The 13,532-nt window shown below is 39.7% G+C and overlaps 1 protein-coding gene across 9 annotated transcripts in view; it reads left to right on the forward strand.

Annotated features, from left to right (window-relative positions):
• SETX (senataxin) overlaps window positions 1-13,532 on the forward strand; it is a 67,231-nt gene that overhangs the window by 34,522 nt on the left and 19,177 nt on the right. For 6 of the 9 annotated variants that reach the window (XM_050926600.1, XM_050926603.1, XM_050926604.1 and 3 more), the window contains exons 13-23: window positions 433-600; window positions 1,278-1,434; window positions 2,271-2,372; window positions 2,958-3,073; window positions 4,061-4,132; window positions 5,119-5,268; window positions 6,528-6,635; window positions 7,404-7,591; window positions 8,000-8,092; window positions 11,597-11,761; window positions 12,314-12,412. In XM_050926600.1, coding sequence (XP_050782557.1) covers window positions 433-600; window positions 1,278-1,434; window positions 2,271-2,372; window positions 2,958-3,073; window positions 4,061-4,132; window positions 5,119-5,268; window positions 6,528-6,635; window positions 7,404-7,591; window positions 8,000-8,092; window positions 11,597-11,761; window positions 12,314-12,412 — 1,418 coding nt within the window. The other 3 variants (XM_050926605.1, XM_050926606.1, XM_050926607.1) reach the window with 3 other exon arrangements.

The following is a 13,532-nucleotide window of genomic DNA, read 5'->3' on the forward strand; positions in this document are numbered from 1 at the left end:
TTGGGCAGGTGATCCGGGTTCAAAAGCATCTTTGAGTCTCAAACTGGATGCCAACTTGTTGGAGTTGAACTGTGTGTCTATAGAAGAGGCTGAACATATGTTCAGATGCCTCTTTTTTGTTTTGATTTATGGCACTGTATTGATACCTGTTTTAATCAAGATGCAGTCCCCTGTCTGCTGTTTGGTGGAGAAATATCTGCTTAGGAGTTGAGGGGGTGGTGGTAGAAAGGTAAAACCAAAGGAAGGCATGGGAGACCTAAAATCCTCTCAGTAGCAGCCTTTAGGTCAGGTGTGCTGTGCAGAGAGAAAACTGTCAGAAGTGTGTGCGCTCTATAAGCTCTCCAGACTGAGGGCATGACAAGAAACAAACAGAAAGCACAGAAACTTTTATTGATGACTTCAGTTAATAGAACATTCCTTTTTTCCCTGTAGACTTCCTACGTGAGAGACTACAATGCAGATCAGAAGAAGGCTATTGAAACTGCTTATGCTATGGTGAAGGAGCATCCAAGACTTCCCAGAATCTGCCTGATCCATGGGCCACCTGGGACAGGGAAATCAAAAACTATTGTTGGACTCCTGTACCGTATTCTGACAGAGGTAGGTGAATATGGTTACATATTACATCAGGCGTTCCACCTTTGCTCACCCAAGAGAAGCAGTGAAGTGAAGTAGGTGACAACATGAACTAAATGTAATTATTCTTAAAGTATTTATCGTAGTAACTACTAGGGAATATAACTCATTCACTTTTATTTGTTTGGTACTGAATAAGAGGCTGTGAATTTCATTGTATACTAACTGTGACTCCGGTATTGAAACACCGCACACGTTGTGGACAATAAATTTAATTCCATCAATGCTTGAAAAACAAAATGCATAATACTACTTTGCCTAGCTGTTGCCTAGTAAGCAAGGTAAGAAACCTGAGTCATCTATCACACTTAAATTAAAAATCTTAATCTTTTTTTGACCACTTCTAATACAGAAGACTGGAACTTGAAACATCATACCTGTTAAGTTGTCATGTTAACCCCCTATACATTAACCAAATGTATCTCCATTAAATAGAATTAATGCTTATACAGGTACTTTCCAGTTCAAGCAGAAGTCATTGCTACTCACTGTTAAGCTTGGGTGGTTCCCTGAGAGAGGTCCCAGTAAAGCAGCCTTCCAGATTAAGCATAACCTGTTTGCTAGGAGTGTACTGTCTAATGTTTGAAATTAAATATCTGGACTGGACTGGTGGTTTTGATGTCTTGTTTATTAACCTGCAGAGGTCTGGGAATGAGAATCGAGCTCAAAACTTGAATGCCAAGATCAAGCGAAACCGTGTTCTGGTTTGTGCACCATCCAATGCTGCTGTTGATGAACTCATGAAAAAGATAATCCTGGAATTCAAAGAAAAATGTCAAGACAGAAGAAATCCTTTGGGTATGGAAGTTTTATTTCTATATATAAAATGAGTAACATTGAAGGAGATAAAGGAACTATTTAACCAGGATGCAATCGCTTCATATCATCACTTATTCATAAAGCATGTGTACAGTTACAGTGCTATACAGATAAGAGTAAGATATGTTCTCCCCACAGAAGAACATAATCTGTATGACCTCGCGCTCCCTATTGATTGCTTTCATATATTTCTCTAAAATGTGCATGGTATACCTTGTTTGTCAGTTACTATATTACTTTAATAGCAAGCTCTTACAAATTTGCAGTTTGAAATCACTATCGTTGACCCTTTTCCTCTTTTTGTGTTAAAGTATTAATACACTTCTTTCTCAATATGGCTCAAAGGCTTGGATGGAAGACTTCCATCTTTATACTGAAATTATTGGAATTTCCAGCTCTTACAAGCTTAAGTTGCCATTAAAGGTCAGGGTAAAATGCTTTTGCAATATATTCTGGAATCAGTTCACTTTGTGGTTCTATTTTCTCACTGTTTGTGCTTATGTGAAACAAACAATGTCTAAGCAAAGGGAGGGATTGCTATCTATTTTGATGGGTCAGTGTTAGAAGCAGTGAATTACTAGTGAGGGATATTCCCCACTATCAGGGCGAAATACTGCTGTCAGAACTGCAGTCACTGTTTTTTAAACATGACTTCACTGAAGCTCTCAAGGATTCTTCCATATAGCTGACGTTAACTCCATATTCATGTGCCTGCATGTCTGACCATGATCTCGTAGAAATACTGTAGATAATGAAGTCTAGCATAACTAGCTCCTATCTTGAATCTATAATCTGAAACTGTGGTTTATATACAGGAAATTGTGGAGATGTAAACTTAGTGCGACTAGGTCCAGAAAAGTCAATAAGCATTGATGTCCTGAGATTCAGCCTGGACAGCCAAGTTAGCCACAGAATGAGTAAGTAACATGCAAAAAAGACGACTTCAGTTTCCTTTGTAAGAATATGGTCTTGAGGCCGGTTATGCTATGTGGTCAGTTCCACTGAACACAAAGGAGAAGCATTGCGAAGGCGAGTATTTATAGAACAGCCTATATTATGCCACAGTGCTTTTATAAGGAACTTGTTTTCTCTAAGGGCCTAAAAAGGGGGACACTGTCAATATAAATTTGGCCTAAAACTTAAATTTTTGTATTTTTTTTTAAAGTAAACAGCTTTTTATAAGGCCAATAGATTTTTCCCACAAATAAAAATCTACTGAGGATATTTGTATTTAAACAAACCCTTCTGTAGCATTTGAAATATAGACACTGCAGCATTTAAAAACCTGACTAATACATAGAAAGGATACTGACTTCATTGATTTTTGTTGTCCAAGGTGAGAAATGCAGGAAGTAAAAGGAGTAGAAATAATGACAAGTAAACTGAGTGCCAGTCCAGTCATTCTTAATAATCTAAGGTAGTGCTAATGACAGTTTTTAAAAATAAAATGGGTCTAACATTTAAATTTCTCCTTTAATTTCCTCCTTATTTTATTTTCATAGACCGGGGACAACCTGGCCGTGACCAGGATATTCACAGGAAAAAGGAAGCCCTGGATCGCCAGCTGGACAGTCTCTCTCGGCAGCGTGCCATGGATAGATGTGATAAGAGGCAGAAGGTAGTTTAATTTTGTTTTGTAGTTTTGTTTTTTTTTTCATACATCTTCATTTCAGTGGAGGCTTAATCCACAAGAGTTCTCCTTTCTAAACCTAATATACCTTTCTCAATTGTGATGGGAAGCAACGTTTTCTTTCATCCCTCCAACCACATGGCACTTGTTGACCAGTACTGTTAAAATAAGCCAGGAACTAATAGCCTTCCACCACAGAGGCATTTGTTGCTGTCATTAAGCTGTGTCAAAGTTCTAGATAAGGTAATATACAGACCTGGAACTCTCTGCGGCAGTTTGCAGGATTCTTCATTTATTTAGTGGTCAGCTAGAGAGAACGGTCCTTTCTAGCTAACTGTAATTGGCACTTTCATGGATTCATTTTCATGTGTGTTTTAAAGCTTAGATTATTTTTTTTTATCTTTAACCCTGGAATTGGATACATATCGAGCAGTGTTGTTATGCTAAACAATCAGTTCCACCTTTTATTTAGCTGTGACACTGGTTAACTTTCCCAGACTTGAAGAAGAGCTGTGTGTAAGCTCGGAATCTTGTCTCTCTCACCAACAGAAACTGGTCCAATAAAAGATATTACCTCACCCACCTTGTCTCCTTACATATCAAGCAGTCAGACAAGGAACATTTTTGTGACTGTTGGTTACACTTTACTTCACTTATAAGTCTCCCATCAATTTTTGCTTTAAACTCTTGGCATACCTGCATGTTGCAGCTACTTTTTAGTAAATTACAATGCTTACCTCCTTGGAGACAAGCCAATGTACTGTGTTTAGGAATCTAAATATCTTAGGTTGTAGACAGCTCACAATTGTGTATCTATTCTAAGAAACTGTGGTTTGCATATACAGGTACACTTAGATATTAAAAGGCTGTAAGTTGAACGTTTAGATGTATAGAAAACCTTGAGGCCATAGGAGAACAAAGGAAATGTGCATTGTTAATTACTCTTGATATTCCAGTTCATATTTTTTTTTTCAGAGTCAAAAGTTAGATGAGGAAATTGCCCGACTTTCAAAGGAGCGGCAGCAACTCACTTCTCAGCTGAGGAAGGTAGGAATCATTCCTCAGGGCAACGCTTTAAAACAAGCTTAGTTAATTTGTATAGATACATCATCTTTTACAAAAGAGATGGTTCTTGATTTTGAGGTTGCTGGGAGGATTTAAAAGTAACTTGACTGAAAATCCAGGTACATTCTGCTCTCAGGATTTTATAAAGAAACAGATGGGAAATGTGTTAAAAATATATCATTAGTTTAGGGTGAATTTGAAATAATGAACAATCTACCCAGTTGAGCATTGTTGGGAGCAACAGACTATAGGGGAGACATCTATTATATATGAACTCTTTCCCTCAAGACTCCTTCCCTTCACCACCCTGCTCCTAAACATCTGGTTGAAATACACTTAATTTTTTTTTAAGCAAGTCAGCACACAGGAATTGGGGGAATTACTTGGTTTATGGAGAATGATGGGGCTATGTAAAGTAATTTGATATGCTCCTAGAGGTGGAAACACACTCTGATGCGGAGCTTTTTTACAAAAAGCAGAAAATAGGGCCAAACTACAGGCAGCTATCCAAGGCATCATGAAAGCTTGATCTGTAACAGATATAGGCTGTCTGTGACTCCCTACTTTGTCCTAAGGAATTAAGGAATGTGTTGATGACGAACTAATTTTAATAGAACAATTATAAAGTCTGGATTGTATACATACAGACATAAAAATACATTTCTGATGAAGTTTACATCCTGTATAGCAATGTCTTGTAAACTACATAGAGATATAGTTGTGTTTGGGAGTTAGTGAGAGTAAAACCTTAGTCAGGCAGATTTAAAATATTTGTTTCATGTTCAGTTTCTTTTGGTATGAGCTAATATTCCTTCAAAGGAGCTGACTTCAGCGTAACCATATGTTTAGCTGTTTGAATTGGCCAAACTGGTAGATGCTGTTATCACAAGTCAAAACAGATGATGAAGAAAAGTTTAACTCTGTCTAAAAGAAGCACGATATTAAGAGTCCTGCTCTTGTACTCAAAGGTCGGAGGGCGCCCTCAGGAAGTGCAGGCTAGCATCATCTTGGAGTCCCACATCATCTGTTGCACATTGAGCACAAGTGGAGGCTTTCTGCTGGAGTCTGCTTTTCGCCGGCAAGGACTTGACCCTTTCAGCTGTGTCATTGTGGATGAGGTCAGCAAACCTTATTAGTAACTATAATTAGTTTAGTATTGATGGCAACAGCTGCAGCATGATATTTGGAAAGATGGAGAAACATCCATTATAAGCTAACATTTTTTTTTGTTGCAGTCTTTCCTCAACACTGTTTTGTGGCTTCTGATAATAAGCTCTCCTCAATGCCAGAACCAGACCATAATCCCCAAACTACCTTCTCTTCTGCTTACATCAGAAGGATGATAAGGCTACACACACTGTTTCTCAGCCAGTGGCCTGAAGCCTTTGTAAATAGGTCTTTTTTGTCCTAGTTATAAATAGCAACTATCTGAGTCCATGTTCTACCACTTAGCAACGTCTGGGAGATCCCAGACCCGTGAAAGGCGAGAACAGTGTCAAAGTTTATTACTTCTATCATGTAGCTGTTATTCAGGTGGGAGATTAATTTGAAGTAATCTAAACCATTGGTTTTCAAACTATGGGGTGTGCCACTGTGTGGGGGCACAAGGACCTGACTGGTTCTGAGTTTTGTCTTGTTTCTTCAAAATATTCCTCTCGCTAGCTGAGTCTCCTGGTTCACCTGCTGCCGTGAGATTCTAAGAACAAGTAGGAGGGGAGGACTAAGAGAGTGTGGCCCCTCCCTTTGTAGGAGATTTGGGGGAGGGGGTGTGGAGCATTCCATCTCACTCACCTCTCTGGAGGCTGAAGTGCACGTGCCCCCTTGGGAAGTAATTCCTGCCTGCACAGGCCCATGCACGTGTGCTTGGGATTGCACCAGAGCCAAAGGAGCCTGTAGCCTGTGAGTGATTTGGGGAGTCCCAGGGTGGAGACCTGGCTTCCTGCATATCCCAGGAAGGGGATGCTCGTGGGCTGGGGAGCAGCAAGTTGCCCTGGCCAGGATGGCTTCCCAGACTACAGACCTCCGCAGAAATACTGTTCCTTAGAAAGAGAGGGGTGCACATGGGACATGAATCTCTGAAGGTGAGCACAGCAAAAAAAAAAAAAAAAAAAAAAAAAAAGTGTTGGAAACTTTTCAGATTGATGGGTTATAAATGTATCTGTTTTAGAGAGCATGTAATTTCATATTGAGAGCAATTTATTTTGGTTTTCTTCACTCAGATTTCTTAAGCAAAGCAATTTTCCTTTTTTTTAACTTTGAAAAATGAATGTGTCTGAGTTGGGTTATTCTGGGTGCATTACAGGAAATGTAACTCTTATGTTTCCTCTTTTTGGCTTACAACTCCTACCTCATTTATTCCTGCTTGTGTATATGAAAGGCGGGACAATCATGTGAGGTTGAAACTCTAATTCCACTGACTCATCGCTGTAGTAAACTTGTCCTTGTTGGAGATCCCAAGCAGCTCCCTCCTACTGTAATATCTATGGTAAGCAGATTTTATTTGTACCTTTGTTAATGGAGTTGTATCATGAAAATAGTGCAAGGACAACAACGTCGAGTAGCACAGACTGTATAAAAGTATGTAATCAAGGCTAGATGGGACAATTTGAACATATAAAATATAAGGGGGAAAAGGATGGCACTAGTCTGGGACTCAGGTGATCAGGTTCAATGCCCTGCTGTGCCACAGACTTCCTGTGTGATGCTGGTCAAGTAAGTCACTTAGAGTATGTCTTCACTGCAGCTGGGAGTGAACCTCCTGGCACAAGCAGACAGACTCATCCTAGCGGGGCTCACGCTAGCTTGCTAAAAATAGCAGTGTGGACATTTTGGCTTGGGCTCTATATGCCTATTTGTATGAGCCAAGAAAGGAGAAACATTAAATGTAATTCATACAGCACATGGCTTTCTTTACACCTGAAACTGCATGTTGGAAAAATTTTCTTATTGGATAGATTTGAAAAAAATGAGATTATATTTCTTATTAAAGATCCACTAACTATAAAGCTGCTGACTGATTAATGCCAGTAAAATTCTGCTGAAATGAAGCTGCAGACTTACTGACCAATATAAACTGTGAAAACTAAAATACAAATATCTGTCACACTGTCAAACTCAATGTCTCGTTGGTGAGTTAAAGGTGTGAAAACGAATGTACAAAGCTGCAAGTTTAAGCCCATATTGGATTTCTTATGGCGAAGTTTAAGATGCACCTAACTCCCCAAACGCCAATCCTGTGTCTTGCCTCTGGCAGAAAGCTCAGGAGTATGGCTATGATCAGTCTATGATGGCTCGCCTGCACAAACACCTGGAGGAACAGATGCAGCAGAGTGTTATAGGGAAGTTGCCAGTTGTGCAGCTGACTATACAATATAGGATGCATCCTGACATCTGCCTCTTCCCATCCAATTACATTTATGGAAGGACTTTAAAGACTGACAGGTGGGTTGCACTCTGTTCGCTTTGTTAGTAAGGGGTATTCCAGCAAAAACTAAACAGCACTTAGTTATTTCCACACAAATCTGTCAGTGTACTCCTTTGCCCCTAGGATTTCTTTCTGAAAGACGGAAACAGATGTTTGCATAACTGGTATGGAAACTGCCATACCCTTCTTCCAGCTGTTGTCTTGGGATCATGAATTAACTAGATCATAATCTCAAAGACTGGTATAATTTTCTATCACCAAGAGCTGAGTTTCTTGCTTTGGTATACATTGATAGCATAAGGAATTATGGAATCTAGAAGAGAAGCTGAAAGTCTCTTGTATTTTTTTACCTGTACTAGATAAGGGATGTATCAATTCTCAGAACTCTTGATGGTTGCAATGGTGATAATTACAATTATTTACAGAGCAACAGAAGAGAACAGATGTTCTTCAGATTGGCTATTCCAGCCATACCTGGTCTTTGATGTAGCAGATGGCCACGAAAAACGGGATAATGAGTAAGTTCTTCATTCTCTCCACCAAAATCTAAATCTTCTGGTATAATTAACTGCAGAATAATTTTTCACGCGTGGAACATAGCCAAAGCTCCGTTCTGAACTAAAGACCTGATGTTGACATTCAGCAGAGGGAGAACGTTGTTGCTCAGGGCACCAGTTTGGCATTTCTCTGATGTAAATATATTATCTTGCCTTTATAAAGGGCTTGGGTGTAAATGATCGTATATCTGAGGAGAGTCAGGGCTATCCTTCCTGATGTAGTTATCTTGTAATGAACCAGAGACCCTGTGAACAGCCTGTTTGCTACCTGGAATGAGTGTCATTAACTTTGTCAGGTTTTTTTTCCTTCTAACTCTTTTCATGTCCAGTTTGGGACCCACTTTCCTTTCTGTGGGTGCAGGGTAGTCTTTCACAAGTCTTTTAAATGTAGTGGTGGTGGTGTTAATCAAGGTCACCTGCCCTTTCTCCCTCCCTCTGCTAGTCTCCAGGGCTTTCCATGGCTGTCCAAGGTCAATCCATGTTACCTTTGAATGGCTCCAGTTGCTCCCACTTAGTTTGTGGGGGAGTTCCAAGTGGTTCTCTGATTAATTATCCTAGCTGCGCTCAACCCAGACCTTTAGACTTCTCCACATAAAGTTTACTGGAACTTAACTCTTCCACCATGGTTTGTGCTGAATCTGTCTGAGTATGGTTCAAAGCGCTATTGTCACAAATACTTAGTTCCAGACAGAGAGTGGTAGTGTCAGACTGTCAGATGGTTCTGCTGCATTGGTTGAGGAAACAACATTAAAAGAGAAATCCCAACCCACTTTCAGTTTAAAGTCCTTCTGTCTTCTAAATAAAAAAGCACAAAATGCATGTAGCACTGATCGTTTGGATTTAACTCTGTGTCTTGCTCCTCATGCTTTCTTCATTCCGGTATTCAGCCTGGTATGTCAACTGTTTTGTATCATTCTCGGAGGAGAAACTCAGAAATGATAGGTAAGGTCCTATGTGAAGAAAATCTATGGGGAAAAGAATTCAGGAGAGCTGGCAGTTTCTCAGGGAGACAATATTGAAGACACAATGACTAACTATCTCAATGTGAAGGGAAGATAGGACAAATAGTATGGCTCCATCAGGAGCTCTTTTAATGACTTGAACATCAAAAAGGAACCTTACAAAAAGTGGAAATGTTCACTAATTGCAAGGAGGAAGTACAAAAGAATAGCACAAACATATAGGAACAAAATCAGAAAGGCTAAGGCACAGAATAAGTTACACCTAGCAAGGGACATAAAAGGCAATAAGTTCTTTAACTTCATTAGGAGGAAGAGAAAGATGAAGAAAAGTATAGGTCCTCTACTTATTGGGGAAGGAGAGCTAATAATGATATTAGGAAAGCTGAGATGTTTAATATCTATTTTACATCAATCATCAGTAAAAAGGTAGATGGCAACCCAATACTCAAGATAAGTATTATTAACATCTAGGAGGGAAGGAATGCTACCAAAAATAGGGAACACAGGTTAAAGAATATTTAGATAAGTAGGATATATTCAAGTCATCAGGGCATGATGAAATTCATCCTAGGGCACTTAAGGACCTACCTGAAACAGTCTTGGAACTGTTCGCAGTTATCTTTAATAACTTCTGGAGGACGAGTGAGGTCTCAGAAGAGTAGAGAAAGGCAAACATAGTATTTATCTTTGAAAAGAGGAACAAAGAGGACCTGGGGAATTATAGACCAGCCAGCCTAACTTTGATACCTGGCAAGATACTGGAACAAATTATTAAATAATCAATTTGTAAGCACCTAGAGATAATAGGGTTATAAGAAATAACCAACATGGATTTGTCAAAAGCAAATAATGCCAAACCAACCTAATCTCCTTCTTTGACAGGTTTCAGAAACTGTTCTTTGACAGGGTTACTTGTCTAGTGGATGGGGAGAAGCAGTAGATGTGATATATCTTGATTTTTAGTAAGGTGTTTGACACAGTCCCACGTGAAATTCTCAGAAGTAAACCAGCGAAATGTGGTCTACGTGGAATTACTATAAGATGGGTGCACAACTGGTTGAAAGACTTATCAGTGGTTTGATGTCAAACTGGGAGGACAAACATAGTGGGACCTTGTAGGGGTCAGTCATGGGTCTGGTGCTATTCAGTATAGTTTTTAGTGACTTGGATAATGGAGTGAAAGTATGCTTATAAAATCTGCAGATGACACCGAGCTGTGAAGGGTGCAAGGAATTTGGAGACCAGGATTATAATTCAAAATGACCTTCACAAATTGAAGAATTGGTCTGAATTCAACAGGATGAAATTCAATAAAGACAAGTGCAAAATACTTGACTTTGGAAGGAAAAATCAAATGCACTACTATAAAATGGGGAGTAATCGGCTAGGTGGCAGTACTGCTGGAAAGCATGTGGGAGCGTTAATGAATCAAAAATTGAATGAGTCAACAGTGTGATGCAGCTGGAAAAAAGGGCTAATATCATTCTGGAGTGTATTAACAGGAGTGTTATATGTAAGGGATAGATTGTAATTATCCCATTCTGCTTGACCCTGGTGAGGCTCAGCTGCAGTACTGTGTCCAATTCTGGTCTTTCTCCAATTTGTCCAAATCTTTCCTAAAATGGAGAGTCCAGACGAGAGCAACTAAAATTATATAAAGTTTAGAAAAACTGACTTTTGAGGAAAGGTTACAAAAACTGGATGTGTTTAGTCTTGATAAAAGGTGACTGAGGGGGGGATCTGATAAGTCTTCAGATATGTTAAGGGCTGTTATAAAGAGGACAGTGATCAATTGTTCTCCATGTCCAGTGATGTAGGACAAGAAGTAGTGGGCTTAATCTGCAGCAAGGGAAAAGTAGGTTAGATAATAGGGAAAGCTTTCTGACTACAAGGATATTTACACTGGAATAGGCTTACAAGGGAGGCTGTGGAATCCCCGTCATTGGAGTTTTTAAAAAACAGGTTGAATAAACTCCTGTCAGGTTGGTCTAGGTATACTTGATCCTGCCACAGTGCAGGGGGCTGGACTTGTTCATTTCTTGAGGCTCCTCCCAGCCCTACATTGCGATGCATGGACTTAAATATAAATAAGTGTTCGTTTTGTGACAGTGTGGAATTTAATGCCGTGTCCCACCAGCTGCCAGCTCACACTGCTAACTAGCACCGTTTCTCCAGGCCTCTATGACCTCACTGACTTGCTTCTGCCTGCTGAATACTAAGGTTCTGCTTGTCCCAAGACACACACTTGCTCCCCTCCTCTATAACTTCCCCAGACATTAGAGCTCACCTAGGACTGATAACAGAGCTTTTCATAGGAGATCTTCCCCACTGGTGTATGTCAATCCTACCTTGGTGGTTGCTTGTAAGTGCTTTGCAGCATCTTTCATCCAGAGATCTCAAAAGGATAAAGTATGAAGAGGCACAGTAGAATGAGCTGTGCTAAAGTAGTGAGTTAAACAATATATAAATGGTTTTGACATTGGTTTTTCTTCCTCTTGTTCAGCTCTTTTGCTAATCCCCAGGAAGTGAAGCTGGTGATGGAAATAATGAAATTGATTAAAGAAAAAAAGAATGATATTGGTTTTCGTCACATAGGAATAATCACCCCTTACAGTGCACAGAAAAAGATGATTCAGCAAGAGCTGGACAGAGAGTTTGGAAGGGGCAGGTAAAAATACCTTACATGTTCTAACGGGGACTAAATCCTCTGGATGGACTCCTTTTGCTTTTCCTCTGTCAAATATTGCAGTAGGGTGGAAACTGTGTAATAGTAAAAAATGTGTGCTGAGAAAAAGTACTGACAATTGGCTGCAACTGATTAAGCTATTACAAGCACAGAGCAGCATTCAAAGCCTTTTCTCTTAATAGTGATAGTGAGGTCCTTGGGTACCATTCTCTAGTTCGTATCTCTTTATGTGATCTGATTTATACAGACGTTCAGAACAAAGCTGATTAAAGAGCACATTTCAAATGATTCCTGAACTGTAGTGAACCTGAACAATATTCTGGCATAATCTTGGCGTCTGAAAAAGAAAGTGAATGTTTTCACAAAGGAGGGTCGTGCACTGTATCTTTTTTTTGTTAGAAATAGTTTAATTTACAGCATGGATTATTTTAAGACGTTAACCTTTCATAAAAGTGCTTAGGTTATTGGGATAAGCACTTGGTTAAAATCCAAAGATGAAAATTTTTAACAGCTCAAAATTCCTCTCTCTCCTAGAGCGGGGGAAGTGGACACAGTTGACGGGTTCCAGGGTCGACAGAAAGACTGCATTCTAGTGACGTGTGTAAGAGCGAACAGCACACAAGGGTCAATTGGGTATGTCTTGCTTTTTAAAAAAAAAAAAAAAAAAACGAGGGGGGCAGAGTTGGTGACTTGAAGTCTGCACACACCTGGAGAGACTTTACTGACTTGTGGTCTCTGCAGAACGTCAGTAAGAGAACATCAGAGAGGTAATATCTGTCTGGTGTTTTTCATCTCTGCCAGCCAAACTAAGCATCCTAATGGTCAGTTCACCCTCACCCCATCCCACTGATCTCCTGAAAGTGGTCTGGGCAGGAGGTGCTATAGAAATACCTAATTCTTATGTAATTCTTTTCTTCAGTAGATTTCCAAGCACTTCACAATCTTTAATGTATTTCTTCTCTCAGCACCCCTGGGAGGTAGGGCAGTGTTATCCTCATTGTAAAGCCAGAAACTGAAGCACAGCGAGACTAAGTGATTTGTCCAGGGTCTCACACAGAGTCTGTAATGGAGCAGGGAAGTAAACCTGAGACTCCTAGTGCAAAGTATAATAATCTGCACTGAGCACAGATGAACTTGCATGCATTCTTTGGTTTTCCATTTTCATTGTCTGTTTAGTTTGGATAGGGATGATACCTGGGTAACTGATGGCTGTGTATCTTTCTTCATGCTATTGGCGCTGCCATGCAATCTCACAAATTACACACTCATGACTGTATGTTGCAACTTTGTTGAAGTGCTGATCTATCTTTCTTTCAAAAAAATTTATTCATGATTGTGAATTAAAGTGACCTGTTTATATAGCACTTCCAGTGTCAAAACATTGCTAAATAGCACAGTGGTTTATAAATATGATTCCGAAATAAGCTAGATGGTTCCTTCATAGGTGAAATGGGCTTGTTCGCATAAGTGATAAGGGCATTAAAAGACTCAATTCTAGGTCACTAGTTCAAATAATTCCAGATCAGTAATGACATAATGTCATTCCCAGCTGACAGCTGTTTGGAGCTGAGTCTCCTTTCACTGGGTCAATCTTAATGTGTGTGTGTGTATTTGCATCACAGAAATTGCCATCACAGTTGGCACTAGTTTACTATTTACTGGTAGTTGCAGCAATAAAGACAACAAACTGTTAAAAGGACATTGGTACTGAACCATCTTGAGAGGCAGTGTGGTGTAGTTCAGTGAGTCTCAG

Source organism: Gopherus flavomarginatus, chromosome 17 (genome assembly GCF_025201925.1).
Source record: "Gopherus flavomarginatus isolate rGopFla2 chromosome 17, rGopFla2.mat.asm, whole genome shotgun sequence".
In the NCBI taxonomy this organism is placed as follows: domain Eukaryota; kingdom Metazoa; phylum Chordata; order Testudines; family Testudinidae; genus Gopherus; species Gopherus flavomarginatus.